General features: G+C 37.4%; 1 protein-coding gene across 1 annotated transcript in view; it reads right to left on the bottom strand.

Moving 5' to 3' along the window:
* LOC129766761 (uncharacterized) overlaps nt 1-22,785 on the bottom strand; it is a 107,457-nt gene extending 84,672 nt beyond the window's left edge. The window contains exons 1-5 of the mRNA XM_055767358.1: nt 22,681-22,785; nt 16,400-16,579; nt 10,932-11,151; nt 5,974-6,002; nt 3,225-3,424 (exon numbers count right to left, since the gene is read on the bottom strand). Of these exons, the coding sequence (XP_055623333.1) occupies nt 3,225-3,424; nt 5,974-6,002; nt 10,932-11,151; nt 16,400-16,579; nt 22,681-22,692 (641 nt within the window). The 5' untranslated portion in view covers nt 22,693-22,785. The remainder of the gene's footprint in view (nt 1-3,224; nt 3,425-5,973; nt 6,003-10,931; nt 11,152-16,399; nt 16,580-22,680) is intronic.
* Nucleotides 22,786-23,216: the final 431 nt, after the last annotated feature.

Raw genomic sequence — 23,216 nt, 5'->3', positions numbered from 1 at the left:
ATTCACCGAGTTTTCCGATTTTCTTTCAGAGTTTTGAAATATCCCCTCCCACTCTTGTCACACTTGATCTATAGTACAATGGCCTTGATCTGTAGTACAATTTTTCCGGAAACAATCCTAGAAACCGATGCTGACACAATGAAATGTATCAATGTTGTATACATTGTGTTTGATAGAACTCTATGCTTAGGTTGGCAGTCTTAACCCGTCGTCCGCTACAATTGTCCCAAAGATCACTAAAAATAATCGATGTTGCGCTTTGCTTCTCTGGTTTTTTTTTGTTTCAATTCATGTTTTAAATAATTGTAACGGTAGTGTGAAAGCTTACCGCTTGTCTTCCGATTCTGAAGTGTGGCATACATTTGGGCATGATCAAGCTATAAAAGCTCCGCAATGAGCTTTTCATCCGTATAATCAAGCTTAACCCTCCTGTACTCGCGTACAAAATCATAACACGTATACTCGCGCACGGTGTCACAGACCGAAAATGGAACTTCTCTGTACTGTTACCATTGTGTATTTTTCAGGCTTTATTGGTATTTATTTGAAGAAGAGGGTATGATTGAATGAAAAAACTCCAAAAAATATGTTCTTTATTATGTTCTAATAGTCATTTAATTCAGCCTCCTTTAAAGTTGAGTATTTTTTGATACTCCACCACAAATAACGAAATTCGAATTTTTTACTGTTATTAATTGAAAGTATGCAACTGAATATAATTCATGGAAGTATTAAGAGCTATAAAATAACATAAAAACGTATTAATCGATTGTGGTTTCATTGGAGTAAGAATCAGAATATAGCATAACTTAATGCTCGAAACAAACATATGTTTTTGCATTTCATGCAGTTGTTGCATGTTTTTCGGGTCTTTTATCGAAGAGAAGAATGTATAACGACCTTATAGATAATTACCAGATGATAACGGTTCTGGAATACAAAGTTTGCATATTTCTAATATTATTTGTCTCTGTTTTCTTGATAAACTAAGAATTAATGCTTTTTTCAGAGGGGGCATAAAAAATGATATAAAAGGATTTCTAGGAACTTCCTTTTCTTTTTCTTGTTTTCTTGTCGATATTGTCTATTATAAAAAATATCCCCGAAAATGTAACTGTTAAAAATTATCATTAGCTACCGATTAGTTTATAGTTTACTGTTTACAATTCCTCCACAAGTGAAATTCTTTCACAAGTGTTTGTATATGTATGACCATTATATTTAGCGAATAACTATACGAAAGTCAAACATTTATATTTTGATTTTGAATGTATGAATCTAACAACGAATATATCGACGAATAGTTAATATATGGATCCGTTCAATCCAGTTACAAAAGGGACTGAAATCAAATAAGAATAGTCCGGTAATGATCTTATGCATTATATTCAATAAATATTCCACGCCACTAACATTAATTTATAATTTCATTCAACAATATTCTAGAATATGAAAAAGGCACTTGTCCAAAAAAGTTACTCCTATACTCGCGTCGGTCTGTCAGACCGAAAGTGTTAAAAAAGTGGCACACGTTCCCTTTGTACCAACACATGCGATACGCTGAACGATGACGAACGACGAATAACGAAGCTAGAGAGAATCGCAAAGTCGTAGTGTTGATATTTTCTGAGAAATGAACGAATTATTGATTTCTCGGTCTGACAGACCAATGCGCGAGTATAGGAGTGTTAATGTCGATGAAAATCAGCAATACACATTCGAAGAATACAAGTAGTATAAGTAGGGAAATGGGGGCATAGTAGTCACCTTAAGGAATATATCCATTTCCAGCGTTCACATACCGCTTTAATCCGCCCCCTGATTTTTCCAGTTGGAAGCAATGTTTTACAAATTTACACACTTTTCATTTCTTACCTTCCAAGACACCATACACCCTCTGGAATTCACTTTGCTGTCAAAACAAACAGTGTAATTTAAGTGTTATTGTTGGAAAATTTAAGAAAATTATCTTAGATCATTGTTCAAACTAAGACTACATTGGTAGCGAGAGCTGTGGGGCTTAATAAGCCATCAGTGAAAAGATTTTTCTTGCAGTCGAAATACATGAATTTGTTTGCATTTTTATAATTCAAAATCTGAACTATACAATTACATATAATTTGCAACTATCCCCCTTCTCTCCTCTTAAGGGGGACCCCTTTCCGGAAGGTCGAAAAATCATGAATTTTCCAGATGTTGGGAATAAAGTGAAATTTTCGGGTGTTTTGGTTATTGTTTAAGTTATATTTGAAGATGTTCTTTCCATTTTTTGAGTGCACGAATAATGATTATTACGCTGTTGACAACTGGATGTGTAGATACTGTCTGAAAATCGATACCTTGCTGGTGGTATCGGTTCTGAAGCAACGGAGTGTCGCACAACGGTTTCCAATGAATATTTTGAAACCTTAGGACAATAATTAAAGCGTAACATAGGATTTTTTTAAATTTCCAGCAATATCCAAAATGGTGACCATTTTTGTTAAAAATGAGTTATTTTTCATAAAAAAAATTTGTTTAGAAGCTCACCTATTTCACCTAAAACATCTATTTTGGTATTCTATAAGAAATCGCGTTCTTCGTCAAAACAATTATCAACAGATACTGTGGAATGGTTCATGAATAGTAACGATTTGAAGTCCAACAAACATGGGGGTCCTGGAAATATGTGGAAATCCTTAGGGTGTCGGTTTTATCCTGATTTCCCCTACACGTTATTCGGTAATCAAGCGATTCATATTAACATATCTAGAACAGAACCAATGACAAGTCTGATGATTCCAGTAATAAAAGGGTGATTTTGGGTGATTTTTCGATTTTCAAAACACTTAAACTCTGACCGCTTTGCGCCATTCTCCCTTAAGTCTGATCGAGCTGATATTCTGCATAGAATATGTTTTCGAGGTGGTGATCATTTTTTATGTGTTAACTTTTTGAAATTCGAAATGACCATTTTCATTGGCACCCTAGGCTATATTTTTCGATTAAAAAAAATTGTGACCCTGTTTTGTGATACAGCGATTCAAGCGATTTTACTTTCGACGGATTTTAACCCCTCTTTCGCAGAATCTTTATTTAACCACAAAACCTTGTAACGAGATACTGTCTCACTCGAGAAGTGAGATCCTCGTTAACATATAAACGTCAGCATAAACTACAACTTCCAAGAATCTGGGCACACACACAACTAAGGCATAAAAAGCACCGGGTCTCCCCGTACTCACCGTATTTTGTTGCTGGAGTTAGATGTCATCATATCACCACGATCAGGGAGTGATCTGTCCGCCAGCCGGAAATACTCAACGGCATTCTCGTCGTGCCGTACCGCCGCTCGCTTCGCCCGGAGCCACCCGTGGGGATTTCCTGCTGCCTCTGCTGCGTCGCCCGTCACCCGCGGCGTCACGATCCCGTGGGGATTCTCTGCCTTTCTCCAAGTAAACTTTTGCGGCGCTCTGGTGCCGCAAATACAACACGACTCGGCTGGCACTCACTGCTGCACGGAAACTCGACCTCTCAATACACTGGCCCGACTAAGAAACCCTGCCAAACGTGGCACAATGGCAAAGAGGCGTGCTTCGACGCTCACTAAGAGCCACCAGAATTCCTTTCCGCAGCGTGCTTGTGTCGCAAATGCGGCGCGACTACCTGATATTTCATTGCTAACGCGGGAATTGGGCCACTTTAATTTATGCACTGACCCGAAAAAACGCTGCCAAACGTGGTTCGCCAGACAAAATGGCGTGCTTCGAGACGCACTTAGAACCCCACAACTTATCTTCCGCGATGCGCTCGTATCGCGAATCCCGCGCGACCATGCGGTTTTCGTACTTCCCACGTGGAAATCTGCACTTAATTCACTGGCCCGGAAAAACGCCGCCACCGGAAGAACGTTGTCAAACGTGGCACACTGCGCAAAATGGCGTGCTCAACGGACACCTAAAGCCATTAAAAAAGCTTCGTACGAACGCACTGGTGCCGCGAGTTCAGCGTGGCTTGCAACTTATTAATGGTGAATAACTCGCGCGCACCTTTTCCGGTGTTTCGTTTCGCGACTACTTTCGCTAGCGTTTAGGCCGCGACCAAGAACCGACGAACCTTCCCGAAATGCCACGTGGCAGAACTCGATCCAAAAAAATACACACTCCGAAAAAAGCGCCCGTTCACTCGGAGCGTCAGGTGCAAAAGAAAACGAATACCGATTTTGTTCTTCCTCCACGGAAGTGATGCTTAACAGCCGCTTTGTTGTGCGATTGTTCTATGCGCACGGTTGGTGATGACATTTACTGTCATATAAGTGTTATACAGTACGGGGGGTGCTGTGTTGTGTGTGCTATTTATTACTAATTATTTTGGTTTATGCTGACAAAAGCGCCACGAATGTTACAACCTTTTTTACCGTTCGATCGTATGTCTGCTCTCAGCCACCACAGCAAGGAACCATACTTATCGTATACTTCATTTAACCATGTATCAGTCTACACTTTTTCTGAACAAATCATAATATCTAGTGAACATTTGCACTCTTCACTTTTTTCTTAATTAATACGGAACAAATAAACCCATACCAAAATTTAATCCGACCGCAAAGAATTAAATAACCATTCCAAGGAAACAGCATTAGCAACCGGCGGAATGACGTTGTCCTGCGTTAGCCCTGATGGAGGAGCTAGAATAACTACAACCAAAATAAATTTTTAGCACATGGTTTTGGCATCCCGATTTATTACCTTAAATGATCTAATAAATAACAATAAATAACAGAAATACTACAGCAATATGAAAGCAATATGAGCGAGCGAAACAAGAGACACATTGCAAATAAACACGCCTTAAAGCTTTTAGCATACTTTACCACATACATGTCCAGGCTGAAAAAGTTATAGATTCACGTTCATGCTCTTCTTCACTCTTGGAAAATACTTTGAACTTAATTTTATATCCAGGTGTAATATTATCACGCATTTATGCAGCAGCAACAGTGGCTCTGCGGATAGCATAGTCGTGTAAAACTGCCTTGCATTCAAGTCAGCCTTGGTTCGATCCCCACTTGACATCAATTGAACTTCTTTTGGGTACAATACCAAGCTGATGTTCAGTCAAAGAGAAAGAGATATATGCTACCATACATACAAAAATTGAACTCATTGCGAAAAAGCGAAATTATCAAATTTGCTGATTTTTCATGTCTTTGAAAAGCTATGGTTGCTAATGTTGCAATGTTTCCATAAAAAATGATAGCATAATTTATTAGCTTCGACTAATCGTCATTTTTTTCAAATTTGTTCAACTTCATTGAGCAATAATTCCGATTAAAAGTAAATATGTGCGGAAAGTGTATTGAATTTCAATAATACCAACAAAATACAAAACAGGAACAGGAACAAATGCAGGGTTTAACCAACGAACATTTATTTACGGAAAAACAGAAGGTTGGAAAATAAATAATCCTTGAACTTTGGGTTTTTTACCGCCATTAACCAAAACTACACCAAAGGCTTTTCTCAAAAAAGTGCTTTCTACAGCTTGACCGATATTGGGTTCACTGAAGACGATTTTGTTAGTGGTGTTTTTTTTTGTATACGTTTGATAATATCGCTGTAAGAAACCGAAGAATTTCGAGTTTCTAGTGTTTATATCAGAATATATACGGTCGACAATGATTTTCAAAGTTTCTAAAGCTTTATAGTACCTGGCTGCGCAAAGAAGTAAAACGTGCCTCAAACCAAATCACCAGCATTTGGGAAAATATTGTATAGGGTGCCAAATAAGAAATTTATGTTTTTTTCTTGCATCGCTATATGTTTTACTTTAAGAGCTGTGGTGGAAAACGTATCTTAAAATATTTTCTTATGCATTTCGAAATTTTCAATACATTTTTTTTTCATTTTGAGACCCAGCACTTTTCCAATTTTGTTCAATCTAAAACTGCTCAAATACGGTTTCACTATAAGATAGCTTTTAGTACTCACTTACCTTGGTCTGAAGATTGTACGGCACAATCACTGCAATTCCAGAAAAAAAGGATCGACCAAAAAATTCGCTCAAAACATCTATATTTATTCGTCATTTAAAAATTTTAGTTTTTGAATTGTTCCTTAGGATGCACCTTCCTGAATTAGGGTGCAAAACGTACTAAAAGCATTGATAACTGGAACACGTACAAGATATGGAGAAATATGTATGTACGTGAATTAAAGAATTTGAAAAATAAATTTGTCCAAAATGAAATTAGTTCAATGCAACATTATCCAAAGAAGCTGTGGAAGAAAATTAAAAGTTTATGCAATCCGGGCGGCAGTAATGACATAGACATTGTTTTTGATAATGGTACGGTTAATGACACCGAAACAGCAGAAAAACTAAATAAATATTTTACGTCAAGTGTACAAGAAATCCACAGAAGCATTGTTTTTCCATCGAGACAACTTAATTTTACTTTCCCTAGCCTGTCTTCCCAGTTGAGATGTTTCAGAGCCATTGACACGGAAGCATGGAGGAAGTTGGTGATGGATTGAAGAAACTGTGCAGGAGTTGAAGATGTCAGCAAAAAAGTGTTGATAGATGCTTTTGATATTATCAAGGAGCATCTTCTTTACATAGTAAATGAATCAATGTTCCGGGGCGAATGCCCGCATAGGTGGAAAAATTCTATCGTCATACCTATTCCTAAAATCCCAAATTCGTCTAATCCAGAAGACCGTAGACCAGTTAACATGTTACCAATGTACGAGAAAATTCTAGAAATAGTAGTTAAAGAACAGCTCTTGGAGCATATAACTAAAAACGGGATTTTGGTTGATGAACAATCTGGATTCAGGAAACACCATTCGTGTGAAACGGCTCTGAATTTGTTGCTATTGAAATGGAAGCAAGCTATCGAGAAAAAGAAAGTTGTTCTGGCCGTCTTTCTTGATTTAAAAAGAGCATTCGAAACAATTGATCGTCGAAAATTAATAGATTTGTTTTCCAGTTATTTTGTAGTAGTATCTGCATTAAATTGGTTTGAGAGTTACCTCTATGGGCGAACACAGATCACTAGGTATAGAGACGGAACCAGTTGATTTGGGTGTCCCTCAAGGAAGTGTTCTGGGGCCATTATTGTTCTTGCTTTACATAAATGATATTAAACAAGTGTTAAACTATAGCGACGTGAACTTGTTTGCTGATGACACAGTAATATTCGTTGTGGCAGATACTTTGGAAGATTGTTACACAAAAATGAACCATGAACTTCAATATCTAGATGACTGGTTGAAGTGGAAGAAGTTAAATTAAACATTAATAAAACTAAGTACATGGTTCTATCGACACGTGTTGTTGAAAGTAACAACTTTAATATAACTATTGATGGACAATCAGTGGAGAGGGCGTCATCAATAAAATATCTTGGTGTTATTTTAGATGAAACACTACACTTTAATGAACACATAAACTACACAATAATGAAAGCAGCTCAAAAATACGGAGTGCTTCGTAGAATAAACCGATTTCTGACCTTAGAAAGTAAAATGACGATTTACAAAGCATTGATTGCTCCGCATTTTGATTATTGTGCATCCGTTTTGTTCCTTGCAAACAAGAAACAAATGCAACGAATGCAAATGCTACAAAACAAAGCCATGCGCTTGATATTAAAATGTGATCGGAGAACTCCACGGAGATTTATGTTAGAATGCCTACAATGTATGTCAATAGGCCAGATAATAAAATGTTGCACGCTTACGTTTATATTTAAAATGACGAATGGAATGACACCGAATTATTTACAGAATACTTTAACATATGGAAGAGATATACACCAATACAATACTAGACAAGCAAGTAACCTCAGAACTATGAACTTCCTATGAACTTGCACACAAAACTCATTTTTTATAAAGGGTACCGATTGTATAATACACTGCCCCGTGAAGCAAAAATAACAACAAACCTCAGAATATTCCGAAATATTTGTAAGGAGTTTTTAAAGAATTATTTGGAATTGTGACCTGTTCGATAGTCAGTGTTATTGTGTAAACTGACGAAGTGATGACGGATAGAATATTACTTTTATATTTGTTTGTGCATGTGTTTTTGTTTTTTTTGTCTGACTAAAATAATGATGGTATTTAGTTTTAGTTTTTTTTTAGTTATTAGTTAATTTGAAAATTTTGTAAAGTCTACAAAAGTTTGCGCGCGCGTTGACAGGCATAGAAAATTGAGATTGAACAAATGCAAAAGAAAATTAACTTCCAAGAGTAATGAACTTCATTTAGAAGGGAAAATTGGAATGAAGCTGGGGATAGCCAAACCTGAATACTCGTAAACTCTTCTGTGTAGTAGAAGGTTACAACGAGATTTTTCAAGGTTGTGGTAGATCTGATTGCAGATTCCGATAAACATGTTTGTCCCTAAATTATGTAGAATCTGAAGCGTCAGTAAAACTAATTTGAAGGGTCTAATGAAGAAGCTGGAATGATGCTGGGGATAGCCCTACCGGAACACTCGTAAACTTATCTGTTAAGTAGATGGTTATAACGACATTTTTCTGGGTTGTGGCAGATCTGATTGCGAGTTCCAGTATACATGTTTGTACCCCGATTATGAAGGGCTTGAAGTGTTGGCTAGAATTAGGCTCGGGTTTGCTCAGCTGTCTGGGCTCGATAACGATCGCATCAGCAGACCGTTATCGAGAATCTAGTAAAGCGGGAAGACCCTTGTAAATTTACGGCTGATACGGACATAGGTATTGGGTTCAATTCCCGATCGGTCAAGGATTTTTTCGGGTTGGAAATTTTCTTGACATGCCTTGGGTTTTGCTGCTGGGCCTGAATTATCGGCTAGAATTAGGCTTAGGTTTGCTCAGCTGTCTGGACTTGATAACGATCGCATTAGCAAACCGTTATCGGGAATCTAGTAAAGCGGGAAGACCATTGTAAATTCACGGCTGATAAGGACATAGGTATTGGGTTCAATTGCCGATCGGTCAAGAATTTTTTCGGGTTGGAATTTTTTTTGACATGCCATAGATGAAATGCGCTCACGCAATTCCTTCAAATGTTCATTTGGTAAAACTTCTATGTCTGTGACAAAACCAGTCCGTTCTTTTATTTTTTTATTATCTTGCTTACTGGTTCAGTTTTAAACTATAAAGGAAAATTCTAACATTTAATTATCTTTAAGATAACTCGTCCAGCTCAAATCTTTGTAGGGGAATGAGGTGGGACCATCATTATAAAAAAAAAATTAGGGTGATCTGAAAAACTTTAGTCTTTTAGTCGATTTTGCAATTCGGCAAAATTGCTTTCGATCACTTATATCAAATGTAATTTTATTTGAGATGTAATTTTGTAATTTTATTTTAAATATCTTCGAAAAAACACGATTCCTGAAAAATGAAAAATCACTTAGCAATACAATTCCTTTTTCAATCTTCCTCGACGCGGCGCAAGATACATCAAACTCCAACTGATCGATGTGACTGATCAAATAATCATCTTCTCAATGCAACCTTGCGCTTGAACATCCATACCCAAACAAATTAGAAAACTAAACAGAATGAATTAAATAAAGCTTGGTATAACCATTTAATGAGGCAGTACAGAAAAACAAACAGCTTTTGCTTTACATCTTATTCACATTTTATTAAACCATCGTTTTTACAACACTTCATTCCTTTCGTTCCATCTTCGTTCTTATTCCGCAACAAAAGCTCATTTCACGCTAACGACAATATATTACACTACTAATTAATGAGAGAGTACGTGTGATTAACTTGATGTCTCATAGATCATTATCCATAAAATAGCTACACAATTATCAACATAAATACAATGTAACAAGTTTCTGTGTCGGTTTTGTTACTTATTAGATAAATGAATTAAGGTGTTATGAGTAATGAGAGAAAGGAAAATAATATGATTGCCACTGACACCCGTCACAGAATAAGATTTTCAGCCCCTACTTATCTGACTATTCCACAAATTACGGCAACTGACTGGCTACCTGTCAGGAGGGAAACATTGCATCACACACTCCCCAGGCTAAGCGATCTAACTGGCACACGATTGGCATAAACTCGCATCAAATCACGCTGGAGTTCCGCTTGAAGTTTCCTGTTTTTTCAATCTCATCTGGTTCAGCAAAAACCAGCTTCTCAGGTACTGTTTCTTATCTCCTCGTCGCCAGCTGTATTAGCGGGATCCCAAAGCCAGGTGATGTTTGAGGCGATTGAGGAAATTTCAATTATACACATACTTAACCTGGCGCCTATCTTTTTTTATACACACGTTGAGAAGTTGTTATGGAGCAGGGGAAGATGGTGGTAATTCGTGTCGGAAAACTTGTCGCTCTTGTATTTACACCCCTTTTCAAGATACACTCGTTCGATAAGATACCTATAATTAGCTATTTACATTGAATGTGTTTTTGGTCATGCTCCTTCGGACCTTCTACGAGCTTCTACAAGTATGGGGCCAACGTCACGCTTGCCAACTTTCCCCGGTCGAGATGTATTCGATATTTTCGTTCGTTAAGCAGCTTTTTTGTTCGATATTGATCATATCCACCTTAGCGCCTTGTTGGTACAAGTACAAAACATAGCTCCAAGTGGAATTGTAATAGAATGAGTAGGAAAAAAAACAACAACAGCATAACAAGTAACAAGGATGTATCACAGTTCAAAATAACGAACGTAGATCATCAAACCCTGTTCGAAAATGATGCTGGGACAGGGTTCGGAGACGATGAACGGTTGAGATGGCGTTAAGCCTTCGACCAAATCGATGGATCGATGGTAGCGTGAATATTATCCGGTGGCGGTGAAGTTCAGAGAAGAACACTTCAAAAATTCATTTTTGGTATGGAAAGGCAGAATTCAAACACTACTGTCTACACACTAAGCGATACTAGCTAGGTCGGGTTCTGGAAGAGTGCTTGTGCGCTCACTCAGTAATGATCCCCGTGGTGGGCCACAGGGGCAGTCTTGTGGACGACGGCGTTGAATCCGCTGTGTTTATCGGCGGTGTAGTCGACGGTACGCACCGAGCCGTCCGGTTCCACCAGAGAGTACTGGCCCTTAACAACATCTCCATCGCGGGTTTCGTGTTGGCTCTTGACGTCACCGGTGTGGAAGTCGTTCACTCCGTATTTGAAGGCATACTTTGGCGGGGCCTGGTGGGTGGAACATGGCGAAAACTTTTGTTAGATTGTGGCATGGTAATGAAATCTTCTTTGGATGTTTATTCACTATCGAATCGGGGAATATTGATGTTTCATGATGTTTATTTTGTATTTTATAATAAATTTATCTGCACTAAGATACCTGGGGTCCTCATTAAGTTGCCGCCCGAAAAAGATCGAGGTAGTGTATTTATTAGAAAAAAAATGTTCGCAGTATTTGAATGAGAGTATTTTTATTTTTTACAACTTTCTACAACAAGCAAATTGGCGATACCATATAAACGGAACGATGCCGGTTCTAAAGTTGAACTTGTTTTTTTTATCTATATTATAGTGATTTTCAACTCATTTGGCTGGTTTGTCACTTTTTACTTCCAATTTTGGAAGAATGTCGGGAGTGAGAATTGAACTCGTGACCTTTAGCGTGAGAGGCATGGATGTTACCACTACGCCAGATCGCCTCCTTAAAGTTGAACATTTGTCTAACCATGTTCGCACTTCTTTGGAAATGTTTGCCACCCAAGACGTACTGCATCATCTAATTTGTTCGAATGACCTTAAGTGTTACGTTCAGTCTGAGCAACTCATAGTACAGCCACAAACACGAGTTAGTTTAAGATAGAAAAGATAAAAAATGTATATAAAAGGGTGGACACGGACTGCATTTTTTAACGTAGAACTACGAAATTATAAATACAAGAAAGAAACTCTTCTGCACAAATATTTTGTTGCACTGACAAGGGCTAATTAGTAAATGCTTTCACTGAGTGGAGGGCACGAACATTTCGCGAAGCAATAAAATACCAATTTGTATGTACTGATTTTCAAATTAACTCTCAAAATTAACATGTACTGTTAATTTTTTTAATATCTCACTGTAGTTTTTTTTAATATTTCTTGGCAAAATTACATTTCCATGACTCCCAAATACAACGTTTCAAAACAGGATCAGAAAAACCCAACCGAATCGGGTGTGTGATGGGGTGGCGACAGAAACCGTTGCGGAACAAATTTTCTCCTTCAGTTCCCTACCGAATAACGCAACTGTCACCGCTGAAAAATACCTTCTTCGTAATCGACTAGAAATGCGCTGCACTTTGACGCCACTTTGAACTCGGAGATATTACTTAAATTCACGAAAATAAATTGATCGTTCGAAAAAGGCAACCAATAAGACATTCACGATCTATCAGTCGTCCTGCTAGCGACCAGATGGCAACAAAGCAAAGCAAAAAGGCTTTCTCGAGACCAAATGTTAAGTTTAGTTTTCCAAATTGGTCAATTTTTATACTAGAAGTGAATGAACTAAGAAAATTTGTCTGAGTCTGAGAAAATCTATATAATTCAAAACATTATCATCATTACACTAATAAAAAAATATTCACTTTTCATTACTTCTGATATTATTTTTAAATAATATCCGAAATAGTCAAAAGCGAATCGGTTTTCCAAAATAACTCTTTAGTCGAAAGATTTGGTGGCCCTGAAAAGTACCGATGGGTTTACGTGGTCTTGTAGAAGCAGTTCAAGATGGCGAGAACAATACACGAGATTTGTGTCCTTATTGTCAATGCACTTAGCGCACTCAGTATGCAGCGCGAGTATTCTTCTCATGCTGGACGAGGCGATTACATATTTGTTTCCCTACCACCGCTAACCACGAACGTTATCGAACGTCTTGACCACGATGAACCTTTAAGCGTATTTATAGATTTTTGTAATTTCAATAGTTTTCCTTTCATCTTTTGAAAGTGATTGTCATACCACTTCGTTCAGTCGGGAAGGAGATTTCAGCGCTCAAATCCTTGCACTCCAAACGTAACGTTCTCGTTTTCGAAATTTAATGCTTGCATCCCAGTACAGATGCAAAAATTATGTAGTGCAAAAAATACAGAAGCACCTTCTATCAGTCGGCATGAAAATCGACACAGTACTTCCATCAAACAAAATTGCACCATCCCGTACTTCCTTTGTATCGAGCAAAACCGCTGTGTCTAACATCAGCATTAAGCATTGATAAATAATGATGAATTAAAAGGCTCTTAAATTTCTCAGTTCATTCACGTCTAGCCTTGAAAAAGACCAATATAGACAACTACACGAAATTGTGCACGACGCCTAAGGGCAATGAAATGTTGTGAAATTGCGAAAAGCTTGTATATATACAATATATTTAAAACGGGTGGAGCTTAAATTGCGATACTTTCTCTATTCACACTGTCCGTAGAAGGGACGCTGCATTTGCTATTTCTATTCCATTGAAAAGGGCCCCGTCTGACTGGCATCATTTCTGAAAGACGCAGTTCTCAATAGATGTGATTTTGACATAAAATCATCTAAAAAATCCGAAAACATCTGAAAATATCAAGATTCCTGTTTGCAAGTTATTTTGGAACTTGAATCATTTTGTACCGATTCTCATTCATTTCGATAGATGGACCATGGTTCGTTAATTTGTTAGAAATGTTCCTAAGAAAAATAAAGCAATAAATGGTTTGCTTTGAATTCTAATAGTTGACGTAGAATTATGTCAGGAAATTTGTTGAATGTTTTTGCTTTTGAATATTTTAGAAAAAGGTACGCCGCGGTCTCAGACCTGCGGTAATGACATTACCATTACTGCTGTTAACCTACCCATGGTGATATTTTTTTCTATTTTCTCGCTCGAGTATGACAGGCCCCGCAGCTTGCTTGTCCTATCAGTGACGATTCGATTGACGTTACAATCCGCAATATAGGAAATATATAAAATATTTTAGATTGATATGAATTGTGAAGTAGGGAATGGTAAAAAGACGCATAGGTAATTTCAGGGACATAACCGAAGACGGATAAAACGGATAGAATCTGGCCAAGACACCTGGTATCGATCCTAGAACACTGTTACTGATGATAATATTATCCCAAAATACTTTACATAAATATAATTTTTTTTTCCAATGAAACACATGCTGATTCAAATCACCCAGCATCAAATTTTAATGTCCAAGAATCATCTGTTTTATTTTATGATATATTTGGTAATTTGAGGCTTGATATAATGATTAAACATTATTGATTGAGAGAAAACAAGTGTAACTTAGTATACAATGTGACATTTTTAATTAGATCGTATTGGTTTGGAAATATTAGGCGATTTCCTTAGGGGGTCCAAATTCCTCCCATTTACCCTACTTTTGGTTTTATGAATACGTCTGATTTTGTGCCAAATAACCTTTATTTCCAAAAAGGGTTGATGTCATTTGAAAAAAACAGTGACTGAAGCGCATCGCGAACTCCCAAAAGTATACGCAGATACTGCTGTAAGCGACCGACCGATTGACGGCAGTTAAGAAAGACCTAACACCATCGAAGACACTGAATTGGAGGCATTGTTTGATGAAGATCAGTATCGGTACCAAATTCAATTCATGCGGTTAAGCCGAGAACTGCGCCCAAAACGGCCACAATAAGAGAAGAAGCACAAGAAAGTGATTCTATTGAATGACAACGCTCGGTAACGATATTCGAGCGCTGCCAGAAAGATGAAAAAAGTGGTAGCTAGTGATGGACAACATTTTGAATGATTCATTTGAAACCATTTTTTTACAACAAATTTGCATTTTCATAAAAAAAAAACGAGAACTTATGCCAGATTTATACGTTGTCAGTACCTCGGTACGAGTTGAACGTCAAACGAACATGACGAGCATGACGAACGGCACAATACCACTAAATTTGACATTTTATTTGTAATTGTATTTGTTACAAATGTATCATTCAAAATATTGCCCGATCACAAGCTACAACTTTTGACGTCATTGATTTCTATATGCATATTACGCAGAATCGTTCTTACGATATACGTTATAATATATAACATTAGATAATATATAACATTGGACGGCAAATTTATCCAGCATTTTTATCGCCTGAGACCTCAACAGTGGAAATAGTAAAACGAATGAGCACTTTTATGAATAAAAAAGGTATGTTTTGCGAACGAATCCAAAGGTTTCAGCTTGGTTCCCGAGAATGTTGTATGCTACACTTTTGTGTAGCATACATGATAGAATGGTCACTAGGATAGAACGAGTTATTGCACACAATTTTTTGTGTGCAATAACTCGTTCTATCCTAGTGACCATTCTATCATGGATTCCTCGAGTCGAGAAGACGCATCACGCTAGATATGGGGTACATACTAGGGGGGCGTTGCTGATTAATGGTCAGCTGCATCCCAATAGGAAGTATCCCGTGTCGGGCACACGTACAGAGCATTGGAGACAGCAACATCCCAATTACGAGAACACTTGTAATACTAACCTCGAGCCGACCGCGAGTAATCGGTTACATATTACTAACATAGATAATAAGAAAAACTGTCAAAATATTGAACTCCGGCCCCGTCAGGCTAACGCCATATGAGCCTTGATAAAAATGTATATTTTGGAAAAAAAAACAAACTCGTTCTATCAAACAAATTAGACATATAGACAATGTGTAGAAATAAGGGTGATGTAGATGGTGAAGTGGCTGAGTGGTTAGCATCTCACATTATCATGCCGGGTGTTCGGGTTCGATTCCCACTCTGGCCGGGGAATTTTTCATCAGAGAAATTTCCTTCGACTTGCACTGTGGTTAAGCGTATTCTAGAGCTTGCCCCTCGGAATACATTCAAGGCGTGTTATTTGGCTTAAGAAATCTCAAATAGGTATTAATAAATGACGCTAATTAATGTATACGTTGAAACGGCAAAAGTTCCACAAGGGAACGTTAACGCCATTCCAGAAGAAGGTGAAGTGGGTTATTTTACTAACCGTAATTCCATACAAAATCGTTATTTCAGCGATACCAAGGTGATATTTCAATGGCCCACAGTGTCATGGTCCACAGGGCCACTGAAGAACATGTCGAGATCCTTCTTTCCACTAGCCATGGGTAAGGTTCCGGCCCATTATGCCAATATATCACTGGAGGTGTGAAGGTCATGGAGGATCTATTCCAATAATTTCGTAGCCTAAACGGAGAAACAGCTGATCGCCAAGGCCACTGAAGAACATGTCGAGACCCTTCTTTTCACTGGCCATGAGTAAGGTTCCGGCTAACCTTAGCCAATTATATTTTGTTTTTTTTACCCTTTAACCCAACCTATTCAAGATTCTAACACCCTGTATATGAAAACTACATTTGAACTTTCATCAATTCCACACACTTCGTCATTTGACATTCCACAAAACGACAAAGCATTAGAACTCACATAGTAGTCAACGTGTTCATCCTCGTGGTGGGCATACTCGTGATGTCCATGACCGGCGTCTCCGATCGAAACCCGTGCGACCTGTCCGTACTGATGGTCAACCTCCTGCTCACCGTAGTAATCTTCGTATCCACCGGGGTAGGCAGCGGCGAAAGCCAACAGGGATGCAAACACTACAAACTGAAATACAAGAAAAAATGTGGTGATTTCGTTCACATGATATTCGTTCAGCATAGATTGGGTTGTTTTCAGAAGATTGGAAGACAACTGCGGAAACGTTACTAAAATGGTTGCGTAAAATACGTATAATGTATAATAAATATGTATTTTTATAGCCATGTTTTATTTTTATATTGAGCATGAAAATAGCGATTCGACTAATTTGTCGAATGAATTCACTACAAATCTCGCAAATGACCGCAGTTTTGTTCCACCATCAGACCGGGTTTACTTTCGCACAAACCACTTTCGCTTTCGTGTTGGATCCGCATGGAGTCAGTGGACACTGCACCACTGTGTTCGCTGACCGGAGCCAAACCTAGCCTGCAGAAGGCAGTGCAGATTGTACACCTGTTATGCACCTTGTTTGCGATTTTACACATTTGAATAATGATGAGGCCGTCTTCTCGCCAAAGTGAAGAGGAAATGCAACTCTAACGCATGGTTGTTGCGTGATGGTGAAGAGCCCGTAATAATCGGAACTGCAACCGAAGATGTAACGTTGTTGAAGCTTTTTGAAGGGGATTGAAACGGAAACATTGAATATTGTATACATTGTGGAATGCTTGCTTGAAGCACGTGAAACAGTTGTACAAACCAATTGGCGATCGGTCAGAACCTGTTTTGAGGTCTTTCACCAAAACACAAAGCCGAATCGGAAACCGATAGGAAAAATACACATAATCTTGACTTGGGCATGTACTGAGTTCATTAATGAAAATTATTAGCATTATACAATAGAACCCCGGAATTGGATGGCAATTCTTAATTCATATTAATATGTTCCATCTCAAATGTTTATTCCACGATGAAATCATCAAAAACGTGGTGTAGTGTAGAGACCCTGGATTATTATATGATTTTTTTCTTATACATAACAAATCAAAAGGTCAGAAAGACATATTTTCCGTATATTTTTTTAGCAATTCGCTATTATTCATCCATAGATCGCTAATTTTTTGGACGCTCAGATTCCAAGATATCGTCACTGACCAACATACCCTATGACCAACCCGCCCTACTCTATATGTATTTTTATTTTTTGTATCTCATTATCGAGATAAATATTAAATCATATGTTAAAATTGTTTGAACTCTTTTCACTATGTTTTATATACGGAGTGATGGTTATACACAATAGCCCTTTCTTTTGTTGTTTCTCCATCCATTCTTTCTGAGCCTCTGTCACCTTGCTTTTGGCGAACATGGCAATGGGCAAAATACCGACAGGGCAATATACCAATCAGCTTCTAGGGCGAATGCTCGATAAGGCCACGGACCGAAGAGATGTTCCCAGTAAGTTATAATTTGTTTTTGCTGATAAGTTTGCCTCCTAATCTGGCAAGCGGTACGCAGCTGCGCACAAATAACCAAGGTTTTCATTACAAATCAGACTATGAGCTAGAAGTTTTATTAGTTAGAGTGAATAGAAAAACGCGTGGAGCCGATCTGGCGTAGTGGTAACATCCATACCTCTCACGCTGAAGATCACGAGTTCAATTCTCACTCCCAACATTCTTCCAAAATTGGAAGTAAAAAGTGACGAACCAGCCAAAAGTGTTGAAAATCACTATAATACAGATATAAAAAAAAAAAGAAAAACGCGTGCTATAATACACAAAAGCACAGAAGGATTCTGTGAAGCTTTGGCTAGCTGCTACTTTAGCTAGAAACACACTCTTAAGACCTTAATCCACCCAATTGCCAACAATTTCGCCAATAAGTTCGAGGCTGATTGGAGTATTGGAAAATTGTGAAACGAAAGCTTAAAAAATGTTCGATGTCACAGGGATCAATGGTTGGTGTAATATAATGGCCATTGGTCGGTCACTCTAATGGAGTTTTCAATAACTGATCCATGGCATTCGAATGAAAGTTCACGATTTCATCAAAACTAGACCGGATTTTTAAAACATTTTTCCTTAAAATACTATGAAAACAGTTATTTAGTCCGGAGATAGAGATGATTTCTAGCGTCCCGATTCTAGCTAAAAAAAAGCTTTAGGATGACCAACAGAATATCCAAAAACTGATGCGAAGTGTTTCAAGAAATTTCCACGATTACATAAAAATCCAATCCAACTTCAAGTCTCCAGTTTTAGAACCTCTTAGCTACATGATTTGCTTTGATCTCGGTTGACGGTTCAATTAAAGTTGGAGCACAAGAAAATTATTATGATTAGCTCTTCAGAGGAATTTCATGCTAACTCGACTGATCGTTGGCAACACCATCTCAGATATTAGTGAAACGTTGTAGGTGTAAAGACATGGGTCTTTTAAGAAACTTTGCATACTTGAAATATTAAAAAATGAATTAGACTACTTTTTGAAAAGAGCTAGAACTTTTTTGTTGATTTTTTACGAAAAATTTTAAATCAAAAACTATAATATCTACAAAATTTTAATGAAAAGAAAATTTTCAGATTTTCATGAAAAATACTAATATTTAAAAAAAATCAAAGAAAAAAATATTTAAAAAATTAAAATTTATTTTTCTTAAAAACATATTTTTTTTAAATTCTCAAAAAAATATATTAATAGCCCTTACAATTTCCAGCAAGTCGTCAATATATAGGAAGATGGGCACTTTTACAGGGAAAAAGTTTTTTTAACATTCACTTTTCCATGTTTTTTTAAATTGAATATTATTTCATGTTTCCTTTGAAAAATTACTATTAATGTTTAACTCGCAACATATTTATATATAAACCAGCTGACCCGGCAAACTTCGTCCCGCCCAAGATTTATTTTTTGTTATCAATACCTCCAAACATTCACGATTTCTTACTTACGATCATGGGTTCAATCGCAGAACTGTTCATTGATTCATCTTCTAATTGACCCTTTACAATTTACTTTTGATATAAATTTCCTAGGACTTCTGCCAAAATTCGTCATTATAATAGCAGATTATTTCCAGACACAATTCTCGTTCAAGATTTTTCAATCACTTGCAAATAACATGTTTTTCCGCTACATCGAATAAATGTTTGATACTGAAAATATGATAGAATGAAGATAGCCCTAAATCGAATAATTCCTTCTTCGAGTTTTGCTCTTATCAACACATTCAGCCATCCATTTTTATTTATGTAGATAGAAGAAGAAGATATAGGAGTGCGGAAGAGAGATGTGTCTATCCAACATAGAAACATCTATTGCACCCTAAAACCACCACATGCCAAATTTGGATTCGTTTGCTTGATTAATTCTCGAGTTATACTGAAATTTGTGTTGTTTCATTTGTATACCAAGCGGGAGGGAGGGAGGAGGTGTACAAAAACCATGAAAAAAAAAAATTAGCAATTACTAGCATGTTTTCAAAACCGAACTGCAATCAAAATAAAATTAATAATTGTAAAAAAAATTAAAAAAAAGCTTAACTACAATTTTACATACAGGGTGGGCCATTTAAAGTGGAAGCATCTGGCAACCCCATAACTTTTGACAGAGATGTCAGATTAACAAATGTCATACCGCGTTGGAAGCGTCATTTCAGTACAATTTTAACCATGGAACAATACACACCTAAACAACGCGCTGAAATTGTTCAGCTGTACATTCAAAATAACTTCTCAATTGTGTTAACTAAACGTGCGTGGAAAAATAAAAATAAAGTTAAAACATCGCCTGGAGACAACACTATACGTCGATTATATGCCAAATTTATATCGTCTGGTAGTGTTGGTAATGCCAGTCATCTGTCCAGACAACGACCAAGACGTTTCGACGAGAATATTGATGCCGTTCGAGCCAGTGTTGCAGAGACTCCATCGACATCAGGTCGCCATCGTTCGCAAGAGTTAGGCATCTTTTTATTGCCATTTGTTCGTGAAAATGAATTGGACAATTACTGGTTCCAGCAGGACGGCGCTACATGCCATACAGCGGCTGCCACGACCAAATTATTGCGCGAAATGTTCCCCGGAAGATTAATATCGAAAAACGGCGATTATGACTGGCCACCGAGATCACTTTTGTTCTCATCGAAAAATGTTCCCTAACAGAGACTTCTAAACTAAGGTGCCTGGAGGAAATCGGCATTTCAAATTCATGCAAGTCGGGGGTATTTTTGTTCCTACTGAAATGTGTTTCCCTAAAACAGACTTCAACACCAAGGTTTCTGGGGAAATCGGCTCTGCAAATAAATGCAAACTGCGAGTACTTTTGTCCTCGCTTGCCTTTGTGCAGAGTGGGATATGTCTGTCCTAACACGATCTTCTAAACATAGGAACCTGAGAAAATCGTGCAGACACTAGAAGCGAATGAACTTTCCAGTTTCAAGCAAATTCGAGGTTCGAGAAGTACGTACACTTGAAGGAGGAAAATGTAAAATAAAAAAATCGTTTGATATTTTTTTTTGTCTATATTAGAAAGAATTCAACCTTAGTCTAGTTCATCAAACGCTTGATAATTCATCCGTACATATATTTTGTCCTAGTCATCATACCAAACGTAAAAGGTCTGTCATTAAATTTACTTGTAACGAAGAACAATCTATCACAATAAATGAATTGACTTTACATGGTATTTGTTCAATTTTTTTACTCACAAAGCAAATATATTGAATTCAATTGAATTTGGAAACTGTTTCATTCAATCAAGAATTTAATCAATACAAACGAATGATTGCTAAGCTAAGGGTGTCCCAGGTCAACCTTGCGGTTATATCATAGATATAACCCACCCATTTTTTGTTTTCTGCTTCAAATGAAGTCCTGGAACTGTTATTCTTCAAAATTAAAAGTATGAAATTCTTGGAAATATTTGACCTTCAATCATCTTGCATTTCGTTGTAATGTTTCTGATCAACTAGGTTTAGAAAAACATCTAGGGAAAGAAAGTTTACTGATCTACTGATTCCCCTAACTCAGCTTTTATTGATAAGTAATTATTTCAAAACTTTTCAAATGTTTGGATAAGCAGGCTGAACCTAGTTTGCTACTCTTTCAAAAGTTATTGCACTACAACAGTTAGGTGCGCACCTTTGCCCCGCGCTACTCTAAATTGTATACTTCGAGTCATGTAAAGAAATTTTCTAAATATTGTTCGCCAAGCTCAAGTCTTATAGTTTTGTTCATTATATTACGGATCTAGAGATTTGCTTTGAAAATCAGCACAAAAATATAAAAAGCATAAGAGCTTCAAATAACAATTTATATTTACTAAGTTTACTGAGCAAAGATTGACCGATGATATTTTGTGTCTGTTCATTGCTCCTTTGTTTGTCTGAAGAGTTCGAAAATGATCTTAAGATGACTTCCTCATAAAGATAGTTTTGTTTTAGAGGTCGCCTCATTTTCGTTCCGTCGTATTAAACGAAGTATGTCTGGAAATTTAAAAATTTGTAAAGAATTTGAAAACTACAACGGGTACAGGAATCGAAATGTTGTATGTAAGAGTGCAGTGCATGGGTGAAAATGAGGTATTTGTGATCAATATATCAAAATATCGTGCTCGTCTCCTGAATGCAACGTGACACCAAAAAATTCTAGGTAGATAAGTGCACAAAAATTCAATTATGAGCTCGATCGGTTTTCTTTATTTATATAGAAACTCGGGTGTCCAATTTGTTGGTTCCCATCGTTATTTTGTCACAAAAATCCGAATCACAAATCCAATCTGTTGGATAACCATAATGTTTTCAAACAAAGGTCGAATATTTCACTGATAGTCCAACCGATATATTACAAAACAATCGAACTTATCAAACATCGAATCTGCCACTAGTCGTTTGTTTGGTTCTTAATTAATCTTCAGCATATTTGCACTATACACTAGTACATTTACAAAGCTTTGTTCTGTTCTAAACTATCGAAAAACTTCGTAACATTTGTTGTAACACTTGAGTAGGATGAATTCCACCAGAGAATATTGGTTCAATAAACTACTCTCACTTCTGGTATGTAACATCGAACTAAACATCGAACTATTCGATTAATGTTCTTCGAATGATCCAGGTTCCATGTTGAACATCTTCTCGTAGATCGAGCCATCCCAACTACAGTTCGCAATCTTCGTAAAAACACAAAAAACACTGGATGCAACTTTGTAATTATTACCTTGAAAGCCATCTTCACACTAAACTTTGTTTTTAAAAGGCACACTGGAAAAATTATTTAACGAACTCAGAAAGAACACTCCGCACTACGTTGTGGACTAGCACTGAATGATGGTTAAACCATCAAATTTCCACGCTTTTATATAGGTGAATCGATAGGGCCTGGGAATCGCGTGGTGTGAGCGCCAGGTCTCTCTGGGTCGAAGAGAACAAACCGCCACTAGCGGGGCGCAAAAGAAAGCGAAAATTCAGTGGGTTTTTTCCCTAACCTAAGGGAAGCAAAACAAAAACCAGCTGATGCAAAAGTGTCTTCATGTTCATCGCTCACTCTCGCGATCGAACCGTGACACTGTCTCTCCTGGGAGCTAAGGTTGTCATCGGTGAGCTGATCCTTCGATGGCGAGCGATGGTGAGTGTGACTAGCAACCGCATGTCGGAATTGATATTTTTCCGACCATCATTGCAAAAACAATAACAGAAACCAAAACGACGACCACGATTAGTGCGGTTTGGTGACAGTTCATCGCTTGCATAGCA

Source organism: Toxorhynchites rutilus, chromosome 2 (assembly GCF_029784135.1).
Source record: "Toxorhynchites rutilus septentrionalis strain SRP chromosome 2, ASM2978413v1, whole genome shotgun sequence".
Classification (NCBI taxonomy): Eukaryota; Metazoa; Arthropoda; class Insecta; order Diptera; family Culicidae; genus Toxorhynchites; species Toxorhynchites rutilus.
Note: the sequence above shows the minus strand (reverse complement) of the source record. Positions and strands in the feature narration are given on the sequence as shown.